Source organism: Protopterus annectens, chromosome 3.part0 (genome assembly GCF_019279795.1).
Source record: "Protopterus annectens isolate FY-2018-M chromosome 3.part0, PAN1.0, whole genome shotgun sequence".
NCBI classification, from domain to species: domain Eukaryota; kingdom Metazoa; phylum Chordata; order Ceratodontiformes; family Protopteridae; genus Protopterus; species Protopterus annectens.
In genome coordinates this window covers 1,136,449,280-1,136,476,857 of record NC_056731.1, presented here as the reverse complement: position 1 = coordinate 1,136,476,857, position 27,578 = coordinate 1,136,449,280, and the positions used below count along the sequence as shown (strand labels likewise).

The window sequence follows — 27,578 nt, the reverse complement described above, 5'->3', positions numbered from 1 at the left end:
ATTTATCTCTACACTTTTTATAGCGATCTCTTGATCTCTCTCACTCTTTCACACACACACACACACACACACACACACACACACACACACACACACACACATACCTAAAGCGTATGTGTTTGTAAGTAAATAAACACACACACACACAGATGTGTTTTATATTCATTTTATAAATTGTTACAGTACAGTGTGCTTCTGTGTATGTATTGATATATGGACATGCATAATTTGCACCACTAGATAGACATTGTCAAATGTGATACTGTGATTTGTGCTACTCCACAGTAGAGGCATAGCTAATAGGTGATGTATTATATTGACTTTACCATGATAAATAAGCACCGTGGTGTAAGTAAAATGATTATTTTTATGCAGATTCAGATGTGCTGGTTTAGTAAATGTACAATACTCATGCTGTGGAAAGCAAAATTTATACCTGATGCTGAGCAAGTTGGAAGTGGTAAGGAACTGGATGCTCTAAGTAACTCCAGCACCACCTTATAAATTGACAATCCATTGTGTAGCAAGAGCTCCTGTAGAACAAACCATGAATACATTTCTTTAAATATCATAGTAGGAGGCATATGCTGCTGACAGTTTTTTGTACAGCATTTAGTGTAGTACTTACTTATGAATAAGGGCATGAAGGGAAGAGTTATACACTAAACAGTAGACAAAATATGCAGTTTGAGCTACTCAAGCATGCAGGCATACTGTCTGGAATCCTGGATGAAAAAGAAAAAGTATGCAAGTCAGTTTTGTGATCTATTAAATAGTGACTTTGCTCTGTATGGCATAGATTCACACTGGATACATTGCACCTGTGGTTAAACAGAATAGATGAGTGTCACATAACATCAGCACAGTGTATTTTAGTTTCCAATTATAATTACATTAAATACTGAAGCCAGTAATTGTTGCATGTTTCTTTCTCTTATGAGCTCCCTTCTTCTCTCTCTTCCTATATATGTATGTATATATAGATATATAAAACATGCACTCATATTTATAAAGTGACGATAGAACACATCACCCCCCCCCCGTATATCTGTGTGTATGTGTGTGGGAGCCTTTCACATTGCCGACATTTCATAACGCTGACAATCATATGGCCGAAACCAGATGATCGACATTTGAAATGTTGACATTGTGAAACCGGCATCTCAGTACAGTGCAGAATGGAATGATTTCCATTCCTGCACTGTAGTGCGATCTCGGAGTTGGTATATTAAAGTTATGGGGGATGTGGGGGGTGTAGCCCTCCTGCTAGCAGTTTAAAGGAAGTTTTATTCTCCTTTTTCATGGTCTACTTCCATTGGTCGATATTTCAAATGTCGGTCATATGGTGTCAGCCATATGATTGTCTGCATTTTGAAATGTAGACTTTGTGAAGTAATATATATATATATATATATATATATATATATATATATATATATATATATATATATACACACACACACACACACACAGAAACATATATATATATATATATATATATATATATATATATATATATATATATCCCCAGAACCATGCCCAGTGGTTTCTTTTGTTTCAGCCAAATGACTGATTTGTTCTGATGGAAAAGAGTTTGCTTTTGCTGTTCCTGAGATAGGCAAGAGCCCCATGGCCCATTTATTCCTTCCTGGCCAGACAGTAGGGAACAGAGCAGCTTGCTGGTCTTGAGGGGCAGCCTACCCTGCCTCACTGGCAGCATGTCATTCTCCTTGTTGACATCTTCGAGTCTTTAATTCCTACCTCCTGAGCAGAAGTGTGCCTGTGCATGCTAGTTCTCCCTCAGCTACTTAGTGCAAGTGTACTCTAGCAGCATGTGGTCGATTGGCTTGGAACTCCACTAGGTAAACATCTAGTGCTCCCTCTAGGCATCACCCTTATGGTAAGCCATAGCCACCTCTCATCCTCCTTACCCCTCTCTTACAGGTAACTGAGTTGTTAGTCAGACTCTGGTCACCTGCGTCATAGTCCATTTTATTCCTCTGTGTCACACAGCTGACTATGTCTATTTAATTTTGTTCACCAGATTAAACCCAGTAAACAATGCCCTAGTTTCAGGACAGAGTCAAGTTACACCCAGAAGTACAGCACTTCCCCACCCCTTATGCCTGCAGAAGCTACTGTACAGTCAGTAGATGGCATATTTCTGCAAATTCTTGAAATTGGGAAAGTTATAACATTTCGCGATTGGAGCTGCAGTGCCATAGGACAGGTACACTTTTTGGTCAGAGGTGCTGGAGCTGCTGCAGGTGAAACTAAGAACTGATAATTCCAAAGAGCAGAATGAAGAGGCACACACAAATTAGTAGTGAAGCGCTTTTCGTTTATGGTACAAACATAAACTTCATGAAGTTTATGTTTGTACCATAAACGCTCACTAATTTGTGTGTGCCTCTTCATTCTGCTCTTTGGAATTATCAGTTTGTGGTTTCTCGTTTCCAGTTCGTTTATATGCAGGTGAAACTAAGAAACCTTAAGGTGTTAGCAAATTTTTTTTCTTGTTAGAGAATTTATTTTATATCTAGGTGTGTGTGTGTGTGTGTGTGTGTGTGTGTGTGTGTGTGTGTGTGTGTGTGTGTGTGTCTGTGTGTGCGCGCTCGCAGTACTGCTTCCAACATGAAGCAGAGAATTCAGCAATTTAATGAATGCTAGCAAGATAATGGTTAAGCACAATATAGGGAGAAATGCATATTTAAATACAGCTTTTTTTTAGCCCTGCTACTCAACCCATCAAATATAATTAGTTAGTTGAATTCCCCTTTCCTTACCCAAGTACATATCGTTGAGAAGTCATGTAAACTAAAGTCCAAAAGCTTTTCAAACTGCAAGCAATAAGTAAATAAATGCATAAATAAATAAATAAAGTTGTTTCCTATCATTTCCAAAATACATCCAGCATCTTGGATTACAGTTATATCCTTCTGCTTTATCCATACCAAACACCATCATCCCAAAGTTTTAAATTGCATTAAAAGGTAACATTTGTCAGTACTGATATTATAGGCTTATTTATTGTTTTCTACATCCTTGCTGTTATAGTAATACTTGTCTCTATTTTCCAGTCAGACTCTGATCCCAGTACTTAATCTGCTTTCAGTTTGACCCCCACATCCCATCCTTGTGACCACACCGTGCAACCCACTCACTTCCCATATCCTCATGACATTTAGCCATTGTAGAGCAATATGTCCAAAAATGACATCTTTGTCACATTTAATATACTTCTTTAAATTCTACTTCCCTCAAACTTCTTGTATATTTCTTTCTACTCCTGACTTTAAAATGCCATTGCTCCCTACATTCAAATCAGTAGCTCAAATCTAATGTAGTATGTATTTCCACTAAAATAGTCCAAACTTTGGTGACTCAAATGAAATTACCAAATTTAATGTTAAGGGGGTTGACTAAGATGTACCCTTTGATTTTACATATAATACTAGTGAGGTTAATGAGATGATAATTTCTAGAGTCACTTACAAAAAACACCATTATGTAGAGGTATCGCAAGCACTGATCGTCAGAGCTCAGGTATATACATTATGGTTAGGCTAAGATTAAAAAGCTTTGAAGGGGTTAAGCACTAATGAACTTTGTGATGACAGCATGGCAGTTGGTTATATTGTCTGGGCCCATAAAGGTGCTGTTTTTAGTTTTGATAATAGTTACCAGTATCTGGTTTGTAGTGATAATGTAAGGAGCAGTGTTAAAAGGCTCAAAGGAGAGGGCATAGGGATGTGAGGGAGGGGAAAAATTTAATCTAAATTTGTCAGCCAGGACATTTGCCATGGCTGTGGTATCAAAACAGGAAGTGCCTTTGTCTTTGAATTTAGCTCAGTATCAGCTGTTACTTCTGATACTTCTAATGTAATTGAAAATGGCCTTGTGATTATTCTTCTAAGAGCTACCTTCAATTCGTACTCAGCCTTAGTCTTGTAATGCTGCATTTAAGATTCTTATAGACTTCCTTGTACTTCTCCTTCTCACTAGTGATAGAAAGTTTTTATGCAACCAGTATAAATTTTCTCCCCTGTTATAAAGTTTGATCTGATGTTGTAAATCTTCATCTAGTCTTGACTTTTAAGTAGTCTGTTCTGATCTTCGGAACTAGTCCGTCCGTTAATCAGCTCACGCCAGCCAAAAATCTCAACTAATACTCTACCTACAATGCCCCACTGCAATTTACCTCAGATCTCGTTTGCTGTTCTTATAGCAAGACACGTCAGTCGACTCTCCTCTCGCAGCTAAGTAATATTTAAAATTTCTTTCTATAAAACTTTGATATTTTTCTTTTCTCTACCCACCTTTTTAATTTGTGAGTGCATTTCTATACCCAATGGTATTCTTTCCTTACCATTGTTAGTAGTTGTGCTTTCTATACCTGTTGGTATTCTTTTCCCTACCATCATTGTTAGCTCTTCTCTCTCCTTTTCTTTCTACTGTTTTGGTAGTTATTTCTGCCATTACTGGTAGAACATTCTTTTCCTGTCTATCCTTGTGTGTGTGTGTGTGTGTGTGTGTGTGTGTGTGTGTGTGTGTGTGTGTGTGTGGCATGACTGTTTATATTTTTCTGCCACTTGTCAATATGGCAGATAAGTCCAAAGGCATGACTGGATTTAAGCAGTGCCAGGACTGTGGCCGAAAAATGCCTAACTCCGACGGGCATACGGTTGTGTTTATTGCTTAGGTGCTCCACATTTAGATATAGAGTGGTCCATCTGCCAGGCCTTCAGTGCTAGGGCCTTGGTAGAATGTCGTAACAACCTTATTCTTAAAGGGCTTCTTAAGACCCCCTTTGAAGAAGTGTTATCCAAGACCGCTAAGTCTCCAAAGACCTCTGGTTCCAAAACTAGTCTTCTGGTGCCGACGTCTCCATCAGCACCAACATCAAGAAAACAAAAGTCCTCTTCTGTTGGTTCCACGTTGGAACTGAGAGCTAAGGTTCTGAAGGTCTCTGAACTGACTCATTCTTCGGCATCAGTCACCTCGGTGCCTTCAGCACTAGCTTCTTTAGTTTCTACATCGATGCCGACATCTTCTGCACCACAATAGGTCACACTTCCCTTCGTTGCTGACAATTAATCCTCTTTATACACCTAGGACAAAGTATTCTCCTTCCATTGACCCCTTTTTTGGTCAAATTCCTAGTCCTTTTATCAAAAGGCCAGAATCTCCCTCTGGTTTGTCTGGGCCAGAATCTCCATCTGGTTTGTCTGTTCGCTCCTCCAAGAGTCTCACTGAAGTTGATATGGTGAGATTGGTTGACCAGCTCCTCAAAGCTAGGGTTCTTTCTACTTCTTCCCAACCCCCTCTCCCTCCTGGAGCAGGGATGATTTCTCCCAGGACTCCGGTTATTCATCCTCTGACCTCCTCATAGGCTATAGAGCGCTCCACTCTGACCACCCAGGTTCCTATTAGTCTGGCACCGACAGCCCCCTTGCCTTCGGTTTTGGACTCGGCTTTGACTTCCTTGGTTCCTTTGGAATTGATGGTTTCCCGAGATTGTGGCTCCACTGTCAGGCTCGAGAGGTTTGAGTTGACTCCTGTATTTTATTCCGAGTTGTCCTTACCTCTTGTGACTCCGGTGGCTGGGGGTCCTTCCTTGGTTCTGGCTGTGGCAGTGGGTGTCTCGAGGTGGGGTGTGACCCCAGTTCCGAGTTCGTATTTCTCAGTCCTCGGGGGAGGGGGCCTGCTTTCCAGGCTATGGAGAGAGCATTGGCCACCTCAGGCTCTCAGGTGTGTCCTGCTGTATCAGAATTTCATCCACTGACCCCTTCTTACTGGGAGCTTCCGCCAATTTCCACGCCTAGACAGCGAGCTCCAAGGTTGCAAGATTTCCCAGCTGAGGACCATCCTTCTTCCAAGATCTCCTCAGACATTCCCACTGAGGAGCCTCCTCTGAAGAAAATGTGTAAGAGGAAACACCTGGATTCCCTTGAAGAGTCCGTCAGTGAGGACACTGATTTCAGTGATGGTGAGGGTTCCTCCCGGTCACCCCAGCAGATGTGTCCTTTCAAGACATTCTTGAGCTCCTTAAACAGAGGGGTAACTTGAAGCCCAAAAACCCTACCTCTGACGAGTCTATGTACTTGCAAGCCTTTAGTTCTCGTCCATCGACTTCCTGGGTAACCCCTCCTGCTGATGATCTCATAATACTGATCGCTTAGCGGGCTTGGAAATCTCCTGACTCCATAGAACCGATTCCCCGGAGACCAGATAAGATCCTTTCTGCACGTGAGGACCACCAACATTGGGCTAAAGGGTTAGCAGTAGATGCTATGGTAGCTGCGGCCACCAAAAAGGAACTCGCTGAGGAAATTCCTCTGTTCATCCCCCTATCCAAGAGTAGAGCGATGGACAGATTTGAAAAACGGGTTTATGCATCATTGACGTTTGCCTTGAGGTATTTGAATTTTCTGGCACACTTCAGTAGGCTCTAGTGGGATCTGATCAAAGAACTATCGGACAACCTAGCAGGAGCTGTATCTGATAAGGTCCAAGAAATAGTGGCCTTTCAGCTACCCTGGAGTTTATTTCTAACTCGTCCATGAGGCTCATTTCACACACAGCTGAAGGGATGACTAGGTTAGCTGGTTCAAGCGTTGCTATCAGATTTCATGCCTGGATGCACCTGTGTGAGTTTGCAGAGCTGTTCAAGTCTTCCTTCGTCAATGCTCCCTTTGATGGATCTTCTTTGTTTGGCCCCAAAGTTAAAGAAACTCTAGCAGGTGTGAGAAGGATAGGAAGACCCTGTCTGCTGTGGGCATACATTTTTCTGCTCCCCAACAATCCTATTCTAGGAATCAGAGGAGTTGGAAGATGTGGTTCAAAAAGTCCCAAGGGCCTTTCCAGGACACTTGTGGTGGAGGCTCCCCTCGGGGCAGAGGGAGGGAGCTGTAATGAAAGACATCAATCCCTAGGCAGAGGTGGCCCAAAGACTCAGGGTTCCAGAGACTCTTTCTCTGGTCAGCCCTACCAGCGCCCCTGAAAGGGGGCCCAATTGCTTACCTCTGGAAGTGGTCTGAGAAGGTTTTCTCTGCATGCAAAAGCATGGCGACAGATAACCACAGATGTTTGGGTGCAGAGAATTATTACCAGAGGTTATTCTATCCCCTTCAGCCTTTATCCCAGATCTCTCACAAGTCTCCCGATGTTCTACTCAATCAGAGAGACCAAGCAGCCTTAGAAATCCAAAAGCTGCTAGAAAAAAAGAGTCATCCAAGAAGTCCCACCAGACCAGATAGGATCCAAATTTTACTCAAATTTCATTTTAGCGCAAAAAAGTCAAGGGACTGGAGACCTTTACTGGATCTCAGCCTTCTAAACAAATTTGTTCAACAGTCCAAATTCTGGATGGTCACGGTTCAATCCCTTCCCTTTTTGGAGGAAAATGATTGGATGTGCTGTATAGACCTTCAAGATGTGTAATATCACACAAAAATGGACAAACGCTCCAGAAGGCTTCTCTACTTCATCTAGGAGCCAGTCACTTTCAGTTCAGGATGCTGCCTTTTGGTCTTACCACAGTCCCCAAGGGTGTTCACCAAGTGTATGGCAGCAGTAACAGCTCACTTGAGATTGCATGGATTCTGGATGTTTCCATATCTAGATGACTGGCTCATCACCGCTTCCACCAGGTGTCTACTGCTTCAAGCAACAGAATTCATTCTGCATTTGTTTGTGAGCTTGGGCATCACAGTCAATCAAACAAAATCTCAGCTAAGCCCCTCTCAAGGTTTAGAATTCATAATAGCTCATCTGAACACTATCTCTTACGTAGCCTCACTTCCCCAGCAAAGATTACAGAAGATAAAATCCCAAGTACATCTTATTCTTTGCAAAAACAAAGTTCCAGCTCTACAAATTCTTCAAACATTGAGTTCCATGGCAGCAACCATCACTCTAGTTGCGCCAGCGAGGTTCGACATATGGCTACTACAATGGCTTCTAGCATCACAATGGTCTATTCTAACCCATCCAATGAACTACCCCATGCAAATCACAAGTCGCTGCAAAAAGACCTATTCTGGTGGATGGAATCTGAAGAAATCCTATTAGGCCGTCCATTTGTCCCTCCTCAACCCAAGGTCATAGTGACCACGGATGCCTCCTAGATGGGGTGAGGGGGCATTGTCTGGGAAGAACAGTTCAAGGCACTTGGTCCCCGATAGAGGCCAATCTACATACCAGTGTCCTGGAGCTAGCTGAGGGCAGTGCTATTAGCATTGCAAGCCTTTCAATCTGTCCTCCCCTTAAGGACAATTGCAATCCAATCAGGCAACATGTCTGTAGTCTGGTACATCAACATACAAGGGGAACCAAGTCCTAGCCCCTGTGTCAAGAAGCCCTCGGAGTGTGGCAATGGGCTATTTCCTCCAGCCACTTTCTGATAGCAATGCACATCCTGGGGAGTTCAAACATGATAGCGGACGAACTGAGCAGATGCATTTTACTGCCTTACGAGTAGTTTCTCAATTCCAAGATAGTGAGGAGGATTTTTCGTCGTTGGGGCCAGTGCTGCGACCTTTTTTGCATCGCCCCAAAACAACAAGTGCAGAAGCTCCTTTGCCCTAATCCCCCTCATGGGGAGTCACCGAGAGATGCTCTTCTCCTCTGGGTCTCCTTTATGCCTTTCCCCCTTCCCTCTAATTCCATTTTTTCTTAAGAAAGCATCCAGGTTGAGAAGCAAAGTGATCCTCATTGCACCCTATTGTCCTTGACAAATTTGGTTCCCCTTTCCATGGCCTCATCTAGTTCACTGTCCATGGTTTCTGGACACAGTTCCAGACCTGCTGTCTCACCCTCAGGGACTGGTGCACTCCAGCCTTCAAAATCTCAAACTGACAGCTTGGTTCCACTAATTCTGCTTGTTACTAGGTATAATGATATACCTCCCCCAGTGCAGAAAATTCTGCTGGCTTCCCATAGACCATCCACCGGGAAACTCTACCTTAGTTAGTGGAAGAGATTTTCAACCTGGGCTTATGATAACAATCTCAATCCTTTCTCTGCTCCTGTTGAAAAAGTTCTAGAATTTCTAGTCATTCTTTTTGATCAAGGGGCTTCCGTCTCCACAGTTAAAGTCCAATTAGTTGCCATTTCTAACTTCCATAATTGTTAAGGGGACCTTCCTCAAATTTCACATAGACTATGTAAAGTATTCCTCAAAAGAACCCTGCATTTAAAGCCTCCATTTATAGACCGTCTAGCCCCATGGGATCTGATCATTATTTTTCAGTCTCTGGTGTTTACTCCCTTTGAGCCAGCAGCGACATGTGACTTAAAGTTTCTTTCATGGAAAATGCTTTTCCTCATAGCTATAATTCTGAAAGACGAGTTTCTCAGATGCAGGCTTTATGCTCAAAATCCCCTTACTTAATTTTCCACAAGGAAAGAGTTTCACTCAGAACCAACCCATCCTTTCTTCCAAAGATAGTTTTGAACTCCAAACATTAATCAAACCATAGACTTGCCTGTTTTCTTCCCCAATTTTTCCAACAAAGGCGAATGTTGCCTATGTTTGCTGGATGTTCACAGACAATTACATATCTCAACAGAACTAAAGAATTTAGAAAATCAGAATAGTTATTTATATCCTTTTCTGGCCCAACTTTAGGGAAATCTCTTTCCAATATTACATTGTCAAAATGGCTAAGAGATTGTATTACTTACATATATAATAAAAAGAATTTCAAGTTACCTGCCTCTGTGAGAGCGCATTCCACCAGATCAATGGCCACTTTAACTGTTTTCCATTCCAAGGCTTCCATGAATGAAATATGTGCAGCAGCAATGTGGGCTACTCTACATACCTTTGTCACTCATTACAAATTGGATCTATTCTCCAGGGGAAGAGTTTCCTTTGGTTCTATGGATCTCAGGAATATTCTTCCATAGGGCCACCCAGGATCTAAAGTAGCTGGGGACACTGTCCCAAGAGTCAAGAATAGATGAATATTGACAACATCGGATAAAGAAGTTATGTTCTTACCATAACATTCCATCTGTGTTGTCGATCTTCATCTGTTCTTGACATCCTACCATCTTTCCCCCTCTTGTAAATTCCTGGAGGACTGAACATTTATCCTGGGTGCCTTGTTAGGGTTCACCTTGGACATGGCTTCTTTTTATTTGCTTTTGATTCTTCTGGCTTTCTATAAGTCTGCAAACTCAATCTGAGGTGAATTGGAGAAGGACATTGTGGGTAGAGTATTAGTTCGAAAGATTTTTGGTTGTCTCGAGCTGTGTAATGGCCAGACTAGTTTAGAGGATCTGAACCAACTACCCAAGAGTCAAGAATAGATGAAGATCGACAACACAGATGGAATGTTATGGTAAGAACATAAGTTCCTTTTTACCTGAGAAGTCCATCATAGAGTTTTTCAAATTAATTTATCAAATTGATTTTGCATAATGGGTATAGACACATTTGTACATTGGTTAAGATAGCTGTAAAATCATGTGTGAATGTGGACGTTTTATAGATGGGATCAGCAGGAGACAAAGCGCTTTTGAAATTATTTAGACCACAAGGTAGGAATATAAGACTGGCTTTGGAGTAGTCCACAAATGTAGTTGAATTTTTGGGAGATTATTATTAATCCTGAAGGAAAAGTTGACAGTCTGGTGATCAGATGTGATCAAGGTGGGATAATATTAGTAGGTTTGCAGGCAAAAGCAGCTTTCAGAACATCAAAGTGAAGTGTATTTTCCTGTGTCATGAAAAAATGGACAATATGGTCAAGTGAGTTGGTGAAGTGTAGAAATTTAGACATATTTATTGCTAGCTGTGTAAGATAATCGATGGATGGATAATTGAAGTTGACTAGAATTATGGTATTGGGATTCATAGATGTGGAATCCTTCTGTGGTTTTAGGTTACATTGAAGGGAATCATAGTTTATGGTGAGGTGGTAATTTACTTTATCAGTTGTGACCAGAATGCTAGGGAGCTTAAATTTCAGAATCTTGAAGTATTTGACATGAGTTAATATTTGGTTGTGTAACTTCTCTGCTTCCCTCAGACATTTTGTTGAAAGCAATATGTGCTATATCTTCAAAAAGAGGGTGGTGTTATCAAAAGATTGAAATTGAGTTTCTGTACAGCACACATGAATAACTTTTATAACAAAAGTCATATTCCAAGTACAGTATCTAGTATAGTATTTAATGTATTACACTGCATTTTCACTATAAAACAATGTCAAATAGTTCTTTATATACAAGACTGTACACGTTTGTAGTAGAGCAGTCTTAAATAGATACTCATTCACTGTTTAACTACTTATTTATCTAATTCAGGGTGGCAAACGTGCTAGAGCCTGATTTTGAATTTTTTTTACTCATTGGGCACAAGGTGGAGAAATTAATTATGGACAGGATGCAAGTCCATCAGAGAATGCACAAAAAACTCTTGCATATGTCACAAACACTTGGCAGCAATTTGGAGGCTATCCAGTTCTCCAACGGCATGTCTAAGGGATTTGGGAGGAAACCACAGTACCTGACAAGAAGACATGCAGACTCTGCCCAGAAGGTTTCCCAGCCAAGAACAGACCTGGAGAAGCAAGTGTTGTAGCACTGTCACCCCCTATAGAGACAGTTTGCCGAATTCCATTATATTTATTTTAAGAGGTAGAAATACTACTACTTTTTAGGGTGGAGAAAATAAGACCTGTCAAGAACATATCTGTATTGTCCTGGCCTTTCATCAGAAACAAAAACATATTTATCCATAAACTTGACATTTTCTATCACTAGAAGTATGCTACCACCAAAACTCTTTGTGCTGACTAGGCAAAATTGGCTAGCCAGTCTTGTCTTTCAGCTGTGTGCAAGTTCTTAAGGATGGAATTATAGTCTTAAGTGCATTGTCTTCTCATGTGTCAAAGAATAATTCCTTGAAACATTTGCCAAGAAATGTCAAAGGAGAGTTTGAGATATTGCCTCCTGTATTCAGTTACCAAATGCATACACGCATGTACATTTCAGTGTGATATTCTGCAAAGTCGCATTACATTTGGGGCCAGATTTCAAGACTTGCTCTTAGTAGAAGTGACTTACTTCAGTGGGAGGCCTACCTTTTAAAGCAGGCTTAGAATAGAGCAAGTCACTTACACCACGAGCAAGTCTTTTAGAGTCTGGCCCTAGGTTTATGCAAGATGATATGACTTTTTATGTGACTGCATTATATGTCATCATGTTTTTGTACTAATCAGGCATTACTTCAGAAATGAAACTTGTTCACCCACGTGCATATGCATAACACCTTGACACTTGTACTAAGAAATGTCAGAAGGTCCTTAAGCTGTCACCATCCCTATAAAGTCAGAAAATACTGGTTTGCGGAGTTGCACAAGGGCAAGGATAAATGCAGCACACATGGACATTTTAGAGTAGACAGTCAGCCAGCCTTTTTTGGGGGGGAGGGTATGTGTAGAGCAAAACTGCTAATACTGAAGGAAGACCCACTCAAAATGGGGAAAACATGCCAACACCACACAGATCGTGACTAGAGATCAGGATGGAACCCCCGACTGTGGAAAGAGAACTTAACCAATGCATCACTGTGCTTCCCTTTGCATATATTATGTTCTTTTATACTATTTTAAATTCTGATATTATATTTTTCAAAAAAAAAAAAGTGATTTTAAATATATTATTCCAAAGTAGTTTTGACCAGTAGAGAATGACATCAGCATTTGAAATTGTGTTATTCACTCAAATTTCATACTGTTAGCTCATGCAGTGCATAATTGATAGGTAAGCATTCAGGTACTGGATCCTTATATATATTTTTTTAATTTGAAAGAATTACTTAATAAAACAGTTATGTATATTCTGTTTTGTATGCAGTCATGTTATTATCCTGATTAATAAACTTGAATCATGCTAATGAGATGTAAACACCAAACTCTTGTGAATCGTGTACAGGTGCTCATAGTACACACTTGTGTACAATGCGCAGGAGCAACAAGGGTGAAGGTGTTTGCTTATATGGCATGCACATATTCAGTACCCTATAGTTACTGCATGCTAGCCACAGTTTTTGCCCTGTTTGCAAGAGCGTGGTAATGAGGCATGTGGAATGATAGACTGCAGCATAGCTGTTGCATGTTGCAGAATAATCGAGTCCTGTAGGTGCTCTAATGGTACAGAATCAAAACACTTTAGTAAGCTGTGTTGCATATTGACAGATTATGTGCCTCTGAGATTCCACTGGCTCTAGTTGTCATAAATATTTTGTCTGATAGCTCTGACAGTACAAGACGCATCTTATGGAAGAAAAAGACAGGTCTTAACAATATAGTTACACTAGCTATACTAGATTGTCCAGTCTTCTATGATCATGACAAGGTATAATTTGTAATTATTTTGTGCTCTCTGGTCTTTACTGTGGAAGATATGTAATTTAAGTGATCTACTTTGGAAGCTATTTTTGCCACATCTGTGATGCTCATCTTTTATTTTGTAGTGGTAGTTAGCAGCTGGACTCATATATGTTTGGCTTCACTACACACTATATTTTACAGTTCAAGGGTTTATAGATTGCAAACATTAGAAGAGCACATCATTTGCATGCATAATGAGTGATCTACTTCAGGTATGCAGTTGAGTATGTCTTTACTTAGGATTTGAACACTTATGAATTGTGTTGGATACCTCCTACCAGTTCTGTGCAATCACATATGATGTTTATGAAATCTGTTTTAGCATGTATTTCTGTGTACAAGTGAGATTTTCAATATTTTTAAATGCTGTGGTATAATAAAATGGACTTTTTTCTCAATCAAGATGAAGCTGCACCATTCTTTTTGAAGTTAGGGTCTCAATTTATGTAAAATGTATGTTTTAAGTATCCCAATGTAATTTTGTTGAGTATTTCTCAAGAATATGTCAAGCCATTTTGGAAGTGCAACCAGTTCTAGCTAGGGAGCAAAAAATGTTATTACTAACATGACCTTCTGAAGCATTATCTTTGATAACGGATCAAAAAGTGTTTGTTTTTTTTAAATGAACTACGCGAGTATGCACATCTTCTAATTTATTGTTAGCTGTTCTTTTTTTCTGTCCTAATTCAGGTTGCGAGCAGGATTGTGTGATAGATGTGCAGTTACTGACGAGCACATGAGGAAGAAGCAGCAAGAGTTTGAAAATATCCGACAACAAAACCTGAAACTTATTAGTGAACTTAGTGAGTATGAAGTTCTTATATAATGATGAGCTGCGAATGTGTGAAAAAAATCAAAATCAAACTTGCAACTGGCTAATGTTAGGGGTGTATGGTTAATTTATTGTTTGTCACTATGATGTCTGTCTTGAATAATTCAGTTAACATTTCATGTCAGAACTAACAGAGGAAGCAATACTGTAGAATGTCTTTATATTACGATGTTTACCAACTACTGACTGATAGACTCATTTCTAACACAGTCCCACAGAGGAGCATTAGGTGCTTACCCAGCTATGAAAATCCCAAAGAAAGCACAAGGGCTCCAGAAAAACCAGTAAACACAAAAGAAAAATGAAGCCCAGAGATGTACAATAAAGCTCCCAGTTGGCAGAAACTGTTCAGTTACTTAATTCTCAACATAGTCACACAGCGTGGAAACGAAAATACTGAAAAAAATCACTTTTATTAAATCCACCAAAACACATTAACACTCAAACCATACATTTTCGTTTCTTAACTTCATCAGATGTGGGCTGGAACTAAAACCAGGAATTTAAACCATTGGTAATCATCATAAATCAATCAGAATGTTTTAATTTATGTAGTAAATTTAACGTTTTGTAAAAGAAAAACATGATGTTTTTAAAGTGCATGTTCAAAAAATGTAATGACTGAATGATATTGTATCAGAAACCTCAAACAGTATTTGAAATTATTTGATTTCATAAGACAAAATGCATATATAAATATATTAAAAAATGCAAAGGTAAAAGATATACCTATGCCACCATCTACTGTTCATTCAGAAAAAAACATATTAAAACATGGTTTGTTTGAAAAAAACTTTCTCATTGAAACCTATTCTAGAATGTTACTTAAAAAAATACATATTTATAAAACACATTTGTGAATATATAATATGCTAAAAACTTCACTCAATAAAAAATGTCAAATTGGAAACTTGATAAATCCATACATTTTTTTTTTAAAAAATCTAAAAATGCATATAAACCACATGAGTATAAAAAATAAATTCAAAGATAAGATATGTATAACTTTGTCTAACTTGGCATAAACTATAGCAGCAATAGGAAAGTTCACATGATTGATAGAAGTATACATTTTGTTTGTCTATTTTATTGTGTGTATAAATGTCAAAATATTTCAACATATATGTTTGTATATGAAATTCTTATTATTTGATTTTAACCCCAACTTGGAAAATGTGTACCATCTTTTATCATACTTCCTTAGTGGGACCCAGAGGCTTATAACTTAGCCGCTCTGAGTTTAAGAAGTGGGGCAATGGAAATACATTCATTTAACCCTGTTTTTTTTTTTTTGTTTGCCTGCAAGGTCACTTGCCACCAGAGTTCCCTGTATTCAATTCTTTCCTCCCATAACCCCCTCTTACATCCATCTTTACCCTTTCTAATGCAAAAAACAAGAAATGGGCATCATTACATTCTTGTTTATGTTTAAAAAGAGCATTTGTTTGCTTATTATTCTGTATATCATGTACATGTTCATACATTCTTCTTCTCAACTTTCGTTCTCTTTCCTATATGGAATGCCTGGCAGACTTCACATTTTGCCAAATATATCAAACCTGAACTCTCACAGTTATTGTATTCCTTTCCTTCCAAAACTGTTTCCCTACTTTCCAAAAAAATGGATTATTTATTAATAATGAAGAGACATTGAGTACAGTGCCCACATTTAAAGGTTCCCTTCCTTTTTATTCTGTTTGATACATCAGTTGCCTTGTTTGATGTTCATCGTGTTTCACTGTTGCAGTCATGACTGTAGGGTTCTCCCCTGCCGGCAGGCAGCCCTCGGTCGGCCAGAATCCCAAAGTCTGGGTCCGGCGTCGGCTGTTCAACCATGCTCCCTGACGTCAGAGCGCCAGGAGTACAAAGCTGACAGCCGACGCCATCTTCTCCAGTCTTTCTTGTCGTGCGGTGATAGCAGTTTGCAAGTGCCGGTTGGCTGACTCCTGACAATGTTTTCTGATAAACTTCAGTCCAAAGACTTTCTTCTCCACTCAAAGCTAAGTACCCCGTTGGGGAAATTTTTTTCTTGCTCCACTCCGATGTCAGAAAAAGTTAATAATTGTATTTCATGTGGGAAGCAAATACCTCATAAGGATTTTCATTCTTACTGTATTCCTTGCTTAGGCCTTGACCACGATGTAGCTAGTTGTCGGTTTTGTGCTAGATTCAATCAACGTACAATTAAACGCAGGTACGATTTTGCTTTTCATTACTTCGGTAGGCGCTTTAACTACATAATGTCGTCGGATACGGTTCCTGCTATCGGAGTTCACAAATGTCGCAAGGATAAAGACAGGCCTCCGAGGTCCAAATCTGATGATAGCGCACAAGCGGAGCCAGCTTCAGGTTCAGCCGTCGTCAGTGAGGTGCTTTTGCAGCCCCTGTCGTCGGCCATTTCAGAACCGATGGCCGAAACGGACTCTCATGAGGAGCCAACCAGGCCTTTAAATATTTTAATTGCAAGACCTTCGGACAATGCTCCTTCGGATGGGTCCGGAGCCGCTGTGGAGGTACCGGCTTCCGAAGGGGTTTTCAGGCCTACTCAGCTTCTTATAAAGGCAAAGCCAAAGACAAAGGCAAAGACTCTTTCAAAACCAAAGACTGCAACACAGGCCTCTTCTGAACCGGCTCCCTAGTCACAGAAACAGTTACTCAAGATGGCGGAGGATTTACTTACTATGATTAGGGGTTCACAGCCCCCTCCAGATGAAAGGCCAAGGCAGGATGTTTATTATCATTCCTCTGATCAGGCTTCTGTTTCTTCAGTTTCTTCTTCTGACCAGGAATATTCTTTCCTTCCTTATGAGGATTCTGATGCTGAGGAATCCATTCCTTCAGCTTCTCCCCCTGAGGATTTCTCTTTTGGGGAAACTTTGCATGAAATGAGGGAACATTTCCACTGGGAAGGACAAGAGTATTCGGAATCTAAGAAAAGACTAAGGGATTTTCTTCTTCTTCCCCAGCATAGATCCCTGGCTATTCCTCCTGTTTTGGATATTGTGGATGATGCCTTTTTGGAGGCTAACTTAACCCCTGACTGTTTTCCTCCTGCTCCTGTTAAGCCTGATAGATATTACAGGGGTTCCTGATTCTCACCAGTTTTTATACAAGAATCCTTCTGCTGATCCTGAAACCATTTCTCAGGGTCCTAAGGGAGTTAAGGCCGCTTCTGCCAAAAACCCCATTCCCACTGAAAAGGATTCTAGATCTTTAGAAAGATGGGGCAAAAAAGTGTACACTTCTGCTACTTTGTCCATTAGGGCTTTAAACTGTCAGTTTCATATGCTGAAATATCAGCAATTTCTCTTGTCTGTTTTAAAACGAAAACTTACTTCCATTTCTGCCTGTGCAGATGATAAGGAATTACATGACTTATTGCATGCCACTGAACAAGTTGGAAAGCATGGTTTACACTGTGGATTTGATGCCTTGGAGGCTTCTTGTAGGGCTGCTGCCTCTGGTACCGTCATTAGAAGGCATGCATGGCTAAAGGAACAAAATTTGCCAGAACAAGTAAAAGCTAAATTATTGGATGTGCCTGTTCAGCATAATGTTTTGTTTGGATCAAAAGCTGAAGAGGTGATTAAAAAGATGGAGGATAAGGCGAAATCCATGCAAACAGTTAAAGATTTCTTACAAGTACAGCCACCAAGATTTAGCAGGAATTGGCCTTCTAAAAATTGCTCCTTTCCCACTTCAGACAGGCCTCAGAGGGGCAGATATAGACGCTCTAGAGGAAGGCCTCAAACACGAGCCTCTTATAGACCAAGACAGTGGACTGCTTCCACCCCTAGGGGAGTAGAGGATAGGTCACAAACTCATAGGAAACAAACTCAATGACTCCCTCTGTTGGGCTGCAAGAACTTCTTGCCTGGAAGCCCCCCTCAGAGGAAAACTCTGTCTTTTTTATCAAAATTGGACTCATATAACCCAAGACAAGTGGGTTCTGGATGTGGTTTTAAGAAGTTACAAATTCCATTTTCATACCCTGCCAAGACCAAGCGGATGGCCAGACCTTCCAAAACATCAATGGACAGAGGCCTTAAACCAGGTGGAAGCACTTTTGGCTATGAAAGCCATAGAACTGGTTCCACTTTCAGAGATGGGACAAGGTTTTTATTCAAGGCTCTTTCTAGTTCCCAGGAAGCAAAACTCATGGAGACCCATTCTAGATCTGTCAGTCTTGAACACCTTTCTAGAAATTCCAAAATTCAAGATGCTTACTCTACAGCAGCTACTTCCAATGCCATCCAAAGATGCGTGGATGGTAACTTTGGATTTAAAGGAGGCATATTTACACATTCCCATCAGGCAGGAACGCAGAAAATACCTCAGGTTCAAGGCCGGATCGAGGCACTTTCAATTCTCTGCGCTGCCCTTTGGATTGTCTACTGCGCCCAAGGTCTTCACCAAATGCCTGGCTCCAGTAGTAGCTTACTGCAGACTCAAGGGGGTTCAAATTTACCCTTATCTGGACGACTGTCTAATTCAGGCAGACAGCAAGGATGTCTTACTCCAGCATCTAGAGTTTGTACAAAACCTCCTCAAGTTCCTGGGATTTTCTGTAAACATAAAAAAGTCAAATTTGACACCCTCACAGAAGATAACTTTTCTGGGTGCTCTTCTAAACACCACAACCCAGATGGCATTTCTGACATCCGAAAAACAATTACAGCTGGCTTCAACTTTCAAAACCTTGGCAACTTTAACTCAACTATCTGCAAGGAAATTCCTGCAGGCTCTGGGTTACATGGCTTCCTGCATCCTTCTCGTACCATATGCAAGACTACACATCAGGAAAATACAGTGGTACCTAAAAAGTGTATGGTGTCAGCATTGCCACAGTTTAGACATACTGATCTCCGTCCTGCCTTGCCTTCAAAAGGAATTTCTTTGGTGGTCCAGGGCGTGTACTCTAAACAAAGGGAAACCCTTCTGTCTGCCTCCTGCCACTCAGACTCTAACCACGGACGCGTCGGATTATGCTTGGGGAGCCCATTTTCGGGGCAACTGTCTGCGGGCCCTTTGGACAAAGGATCAGAAGCACCTGTATATCTATTTAAAGGAAATGTTAGCCGTTCAGAAAGCCCTAATGGCTTTCAGGAATCTTCTACAACCAGGACAACTACTAATACGGACAGACAACACCACAGTTATGTGGTACATAAACAAGCAGGGGGGATCTCATTCCTACCCCCTTTGCAGACTAGCCATGGATCTATGGAACACAGCTCTAGCTTGCAATCTGGACCTTCAAGCTCAGTTTCTACCAGGGAAGCAAAACATCCTGGCAGACAGTCTGAGCAGAAACCTTTCGGATCCACACGAGTGGATGCTAGACACCAAAATATTCAGGATGATAACAGCAGTCTGGGGATGTCCTCATATAGACCTCTTTGCATCCCATCTCAATCATCAACTACAGAATTTTTGCACCAGGACCTTCCACAAAGAAGCTTGGAAAATGGATGCCCTATCATTCAGTTGGAGGAACCTTTCGGGATATGCCTTTCCGCCTCTTCCTCTTCTTCCACGGGTATTATTAAAGATAAAACAGGACAAGCCCAAAATGATAATCTTGCTGGCCCCAAATTGGCCTCGACAGTTTTGGTACCCAACTCTAAAAAACTGTCTGGAGCCCCCTTGGATTTTACCTCAATCTCCGAACCTTCTGTCCCAACATCAGGGTCAGGTTCTACACTCTCATGTCAGAACTCTCAGCCTGGCGGCCTGGTTAATCCAGGGCCTTTGATTTCTTCTTTCCTACCCAAGCAGGTTATGGATGTCATTTTAGAAGCCAGACGTCCTAGCACTAGAAAATCCTAGCACTAGAAAATCTTATGCAGGAAAATGGAAAAGATTATGTTCCTGGATGCAGGATCAGGATTCTGATCTTCTTCTTCCGAACATTTCTTCAATTTTACTTTACTTGACAGATCTCTTACATAAGGGTCTCTCTTTCTCTTCTATTAAGATACATGCCTCTGCTATTTCTGCTCATTATAATACAGACCCTCCAATCTTTACCCACCAGCTCATGAGACAGTTTCTCAGAGAAGCTAAGAATTTAAGACCTCCTAGATCTCCCATTCCTGCTTGGGATCTCAACTATGTTTTGGAAAAACTAACCTTGCCTCCTTTTGAGCCTGCTGCCTCTTCTGACATCAAGTTTTTATCTCGGAAGACAGCTATCCTGTTAGCCCTAACCTCTGCCAGGAGAGTTTCAGAGTTACAAGCTCTTATGGCTGTGGAACCATATATTATTTTTCATCAAGACAGGGTGTCTTTGAGGACTAATCCTACCTTCATGCCTAAGGTGGTTTCCAAAGTGGCTTTAAATTAAACTATCCACTTGCCAACCTTTTTCCCCTCTCCTCAAAATAAAGGGGAAAGGATCTTACATTCCTTGGATGTACACAGACAACTACGTTTTTACCTGGACAGAACCAAGGACATCAGAAAATCAGAACAATTGTTTGTGTCTTATGCTTCAAGTTCCCAAGGTAAAGCCATTTCAAAACAGACCATTTCTAAATGGATTGCTCATGGAATCAGATTTTGTTATTCACACCATGGAAAGCAAATCCCAGGGAGTATACGGACTCATTCCACCAGAGCTGCTGCCACTTCTGCGGCCTTCCTCATGGGAGTTCCTACCAAAGACATTTTGGAAGCTGCAACTTGGAGTTCAGTGCATACTTTTTCTAAGCACTACAATCTACCTCTCTACTCTAAGTCTAGGGCAGGCTTTGCCTCTGCAGTCTTGCAGGGCCTTTTAGCCGCCCCTTCTTCTTTATGACCACCTCCCTTTCTTTCAGCTTTGGGATTCTACCCTACAGTCATGACTGCAACAGTGAAACACGATGAACATAGTACAGTTGTGTACACCTACCATAAATGTAGATGTTCGAGTGTCTTCACTGTTGCAGTCTGGGTTTCCCTCCCTCCTGTCCCCTTTTATTTTTTACTTTTTTATGGTTTCTTTTTTCACCATTCTTCTGAGGTGTATTTGCAAAGGGTATGGGACCTTTATCATTTTGGGACTCCTGACATCTGGGGCAAGAAAAACTGGAGAAGATGGCGTCGGCTTGTACTCCTGGCGCTCTGACGTCAGGGAGCATGGTTGAACAGCCGACGCCGGACCCAGACTTTGGGATTCTGGCTGACCGAGGGCTGCCTGCCGGCAGGGGAGAACCCTACAGTCATGACTGCAACAGTGAAGACACTCAAACATCTACATTTATGGTAGGTGTACACAACTGTACTTTTCTAATAAGTTTTTAATACTTAAGGATTTCTTATATATCACTTTCAAAGTCTCCTTTTTTTATTTTTTCTAGGTCAATGATAGAGGTAAATCTGTTCCATTCTTTCTCTAAAATGTTCCTAACTAATGCTGAACTTGCATTGTATTCAGTTACTAAGGCTCGATTAAAATCTTCTGTTTTATTCTGCCTGTTTGTTTCACTTTTTAAACCTAATATAGGTTTAAGTTTTACTGATCTACCTTCTGCCACTTCCTTTTCTATTTTTTCAATTAACACCTCAGGGTACTTTCTTTTAATAAACATTCTCCTTAAGGTAATCATTTCATTTAAAAAATCCTCATCATTAGGTGCCATTCATGATGATCTTATGTACTGCCCCCTAACCAAATTTCTGTTTTGATACATTGGATGAGCACTATTGTAATGTAAATAAGAGTTGGAATAAGTGATTTTTCTATGTACCTTTGAATTAAATTTGTTGTCCTTCTTATAGATCATTACATCTTAAGTATTCCAGTTTTTCCAAATCAACTTTAAAATGTAAATCTTAAGAAGTCAGTACTACTGTTTAAAAATTCTATGAACTCCAAGATCTCTTCCTCAGTAGCTTCCCAGAAGATGCAGATGTCGTCCAAAAATCTTTTATATAACAGCCATTTACTGCTAAAGATATATTTAAACACGTTTTTATTCCCATTTTGCCAAAACTAGATTTGTGTATATTGGTGCACAAGCTGCGCCCATAGCTACACCCTTTATTTGGTGAAAATATTCACCTTTAAAGTAGAAAAAAATTGTATTTGAGAACCAAGTCCGTTAATTGAAGAATTACAGTACATTCATTATGTGTTAAAATCCTATCTTCAAAAATCAACTCTTCTAAAAGTGCTAAACCTTCTTCGTGAGGAATGCTAGAAAACAAATCAATTACATCGATGGTAAGAAACTTAATATTTTCTTTGTATAAATTCTGATCAATACTTCTAAGAAAATCCATGAATCCCTAAGTATATTTTCCTCCTTAACCAGGACGATTTTAGTTTTGAATCAATATATTTAGCAAGGGGAAGTGTTTTCAAACCCTCCGCAGACACTATTGGTCGTAAAGGTTGGTCAGTACCATTTTTGTGCACTTTTGGTATACCGAATATTGTTGGCATCTTTGGTTTCTCCACCTTTAAATATTGATAAGTCTTACTGTCAATCAAACCTTCCAAAACTAAAAATATCAGCTAGAAAATCCAGAATGTCGGAAACAGGAGCCGTGAAAGGGTCTAAACTCCTTTGAGAGGCCCAAAAGGAAAAAAGTTTCCACTTGCTGAGATAAACCTTCCTGGTCGAAGACTTATGAGCAGCCACCAAAATAGATCTAACTGAGGAGGATAGTCCAGGAGTCCTAGCAATCACGGGAACTGGAGCACCCAAGCTGTGAGCTTCTGGCTGTCCAGATTCGGATGAGGCACCCCCGAAGAGTGTGAAATTAGATCCTGAATGGGATCTAGGATCCAAGGCAGAGCAAGAACTACATAATTGTAGATGTTCGACTAGATCGGTGTCACAGTACATACTCCCACCCTCCAACCCCCCCATCTACTTACCACTTTTCTCCCCCTTGCTGGGCGCATGGCGTAGAGGACTTTTCTGCAGATAGTCTTCTTATCTCTTTTATACCCTCTCTGCCTTCTATGTTATTCCTTCTTCTCACTTAAATTTAGACATTGTGTATGTGTGTGTGTGGGGGGGGGGGGGTTATGCAGTCCTCAGACTGCTCATTCACTTCTTAAAAAGACCTGGAGATAACACTGATGGATGCCCTTCTTATCATCCAGATGTTGATCTGCGACATCCGTCAGCTGGGGATGATGTAAAGACTCTGGAAATTGGATCGGTCACAAATTTCTGCATGGCAGGAAAGACCTGAGAATTAGTATTGCAACACTGATCTTCTTGAACAGCTTCAGTTACGATAAGTGGGACACAACTGTTGTTTCTTTCAGATGACTTGGTCAAAGTTGCAGAATGAACCACTGTATTTTCTAGTGGGTTGGATCAGTGAAGTATAAAGTAGAACTGAGATCTGTCTGTCCGAATAGCAGAGTTGTGAAAGGCTTGAGACATCACCGTTGCATGAACTTTGAAAGTGCCTCCAACGTTTTGATTGATTGCACCAACAATAACACTTTTCTGGGACTTGAAGGACCTGGCAGGGCAGGGCAGGACGGATAGGGTACAAAGATCTTTTTCTGCACATCTAATAAGGAATACACAACAATGCGCTCTAATCAGTTTTCTGGATGAAGTCTAAGATGCAGTCATAATTGGAATTTTATGAACCCACCAAGAGGAAAAAAACAGAAGAAGACTCTTTCATTCAAGTTTTTTTTAACTGTTTTTCCCCTGTGTCTATCCTATGTTTTGGTTGTTAGCTTTGAGCACAGAACCTGAGCTCGGAGGGATCAGTCTCAGAGCAGAGACTGGGGATGATGTCACATCTGTAGCTGACTAATCCTGTTACATATCTCTAACAAAGGTTGATTTACTGTAACTGATATGAAAAGATGGACATATCTCACAATCTGCAACAAAATTTTTCTCACCCCAAAAAAAGATGCAAATGTGCCCTGTGGAGGGAGCTTTTCCATATATTTACTATGCCTTTTAATTGTTTTGCTAACAGTGAATGCCAAAACACATCACCACGATAAAACAGTGGAAAATATCACCAGATGTTCTACTGAAAGCCAATAATTTGCAACAACAATCATACTAACAAGCTTCCGGAAACAGTAAATTCATCGGCTCTGAGGAGCAGCAGTTTGGGCAGGCAAGAAATTAGCTCATAGAAGGATTTTTATAATATGCAACTTCAGGAATTGCCTGTCTTAAGTATTAAGATCAATGCCTTCTGAGAGGAAATCTTAATACGCAGTAATACGCAGTTAAGAGGATGCACAGTAAATGCCATGCCCATTTTTAGACATGATGATGGAATTGCTTTGATGTGGAAGGAGGAACCATTAGGAAGACAGTAAGGTATCCTTTACTTGTATGTGATGCACTACCTGAAAATAAAGCTTAGGTTTGAGACAAGATCATGTCTCTGAGACCTTGCTCTTTGGAGTAGATGAACAAAGTCTTAATGGTCATCCAGGTACTGACTGGGAGAGCTGAGAGTCAGAGGTCTATACTGGTATCCCCAACCAGGGGTTAGGGAGATGTCTTGGTGTTGTACAGCACTGATGCCATGTGGAAGCTGGGTGCAAAAGCAGTCAGCACAAGGGCCGTGTGTTTGGGTCTACTACTCAGATTGCAGATCTGTGGCTAGAATTAATGTGTGTAAAAGCATCTTATGTCACTGGGCTGTATTGCATATCTTGCTTTGGCCCTGCATACATCATCTGCCATAAAGGAGGGGTTAAGGACTGAGTTCTTGAACTTGACTGGATTATGGTCTGTCTTGCCAAGTGGTTACCATCAACCCAATCCTCATGGGATGAGGGGAAAAAAAGATCCAGGTGATTGTTGGATGGCAGTGATGGTTGGAAAGGATCAGAGGAAATAAAAAGAGAATGTAAAGAAGGTAGGTCTTTTTGCAGAAGCATGGGTTGGGAGTGGGGCACTGTGATGAGTGGGGAGAGCAAAAAGGAAAATGTGTAACAGATGATGAGAAATATTTTGATATGGCGGATTCTGGCAATCTCAAATCGGAATAGAAAAGTGAGAATTAATTCTTTTCCCCTCTGGTGGAATTGATTCCCTCCCAGAAATTATGAGTGTATCCAGTTGAGAATATTTGTACTTTCCAGAGGTAGATAATTTAAGTAGAATTTAAAGCCGTGGTGGTACAGCGGTAGCGTTGTTGCCTCACAGCAAGAGGTTCTCCTATTCGATTCTTGGCTGGAGTGCCTTCTGTGTGAAGTCTGCATGTCCTCCCTGCGGTCAAGTGGCCTCCAAAAGGCATGCGTGAATGGGCGTGCCTTTGCTGAAGGTTGGGCATCGGGCTGGCAACTCAGCACCATAAAAACAGACTGCCAGTCAGAGTTCCGCTGTGGCGACCCCTAACCAGGAAAAGCCGAAAAGACAAACAACATAATTTAAGTAGAATTTACCGGGTTTGATCTGGTGTGTGTGTGTATATATATATATATATATATATATATATATATATATATACACACACACACATACACCAGGCTTTATTCAGTGATCCAAGTTTTGTTTTAAGATTGGGGTTATGGCAGTTGCATTGACTGCTCCTGTGATATTGAGAAATTATAAAAAAAGTGTTATTTTTTATGCTTACTACTATATGGATGTGAAGTAAAGCATGTTTTAAATGTTGACTGTTAAAGATGTATGGACAAACTTTGCTAATAACCTCTTCAAGTGGAAACTTTTCTTGTAATGAGATAGATCTGCAACTAATTATGACTAAGTTCTGCTTCTTAGTTCCCAGTGGCTATCATAAAAAGTTAATACAGGGATTGCTTAAGGCATCAGGCAGTGTTTGACACAAGATACAGCAGTCAGAAATGGTGATGAGGATTTAGTCAGGAATAGTACGTGAACTGACAAAAGGGTAGCATCTGATATAGTCAAAGACTGTAGACTTGCAGTTTGGAAATAATGATAAGTTGATATTCTCTCTTCCTTCAGTCAGTAAAGCGAATCAGAATGACCATGTTTTTCTGATGTTGAAAGAGTTCAGGCAATGTTAAAAGGGTGCCAGGGGTTTAAATGTTTGTCAGGGGAGAAACACAATCATGTAGGAGTTAAGTGTGGCCTCCTAGTAATATCTGAACCATAAGCCATTTGGGCCTTAAGAAATATTCTTGTTGGCTACTGGTAGCAAAACAGAGGGAAGACATCTTTTTTTACCAAAACTGAAGGAACTCCACCCCCTGCATGAGGATCAAGCAGCTGGCCCAGTCAGACACTACCCAGTAAACAAGTGTAAAATAAGTAAGTGAATACTTACAGATGTTGATATAATCGGCTCCATAAATACTGGACCTGGCCTTACATTTTGTATCACTATAAATGCATAGCTTGCATGCTACAATGTGTCACTGTTGCATCTAATTTTTATTTAGTCAGTGGACAAATGATGGGTGGTTACTTGTGGAATAGAGATCTTGAGGCTCACCCAGTAACAGAAATGCTTGTAATGGGCAGAGATGGAGAAGGTGCAGAACCTGCAAAGGAGTTTAGCGGGGCACGTGAAAGGATGCGTGTAAACAGAAAGAGATGAACTGGTAAAGAAAAAGAACTACAGTCTATAGATGAAAGCTTAGAATGAAGCTAAACCTTTCTAAGTGTATGTGATTAAATGAGAGGAGTAAGCAATAAGAATTAAAAGAAACAGTTCGGCATCATGCTTATGACCTAATGGCTTTGTAGAGGCTTAGTAGCTGTTGTCCCATTTTTAAGTTAGGCTTCATGTTGTAATTCTGAGACTGTGAATTATGAGTCCTGGAACTGTAGAGAAAAAGCTGTGAAAATACAGAACAGTGAATGGTGACAATTGCTTTGTCTTTTAAAGCTGTGTTTTTTGCAAGGGGACCAGTCCCCAGTGTGCAGGGCTGCATCTATCACACCCCACTATTTATATATACTAACTACAAGGTTGCCAGACCTTGAAAAAGGAGAATACTCAGAGACTCAATGATCTCAGATTTGGTTTACATAAGTCTACATTTTTGCAAATTCACTTTTGCTGTACCAGGACTCTCATTAATGAGTCTTGGAATTGCAAATGGTTCCCCATATCTTTGCATGTACCCATGTATTGATCAAGGTCTCTTTAAAAGTGTAAAAGGATTGGCTTTGTTTTAAAGGTAGGGGAAGTTTTTTTTGCCAAGGGCAGGGGAGCCATTATGTTTTCTACTGTTAGTATTATGTTTTCGGCTGTTGTTGATTGATATTTTAAGATTACCTTGGTACACATCACATTGGTGCATGCTTAATATACAATGTCAGTAGCTCAATAGGGAAAGCAATCATCTTTGATGTTAGAAGATCAGGAGAATGTGGGCTGTATTCCCAAATGTCATGCTTGAACTTATTTTT

The 27,578-nt window shown here is 40.5% G+C and overlaps 1 protein-coding gene across 3 annotated transcripts in view; it reads left to right on the top strand.

The window, feature by feature from the left end:
* Nucleotides 1–27,578, top strand: part of RBBP8 (RB binding protein 8, endonuclease) — a 2,682,217-nt gene that overhangs the window by 1,329,043 nt on the left and 1,325,596 nt on the right. For all 3 annotated transcript variants that reach the window (XM_044065365.1, XM_044065366.1, XM_044065368.1), the window contains one exon: nt 14,097–14,209. In XM_044065365.1, coding sequence (XP_043921300.1) covers nt 14,097–14,209 — 113 coding nt within the window. The remainder of the gene's footprint in view (nt 1–14,096; nt 14,210–27,578) is intronic.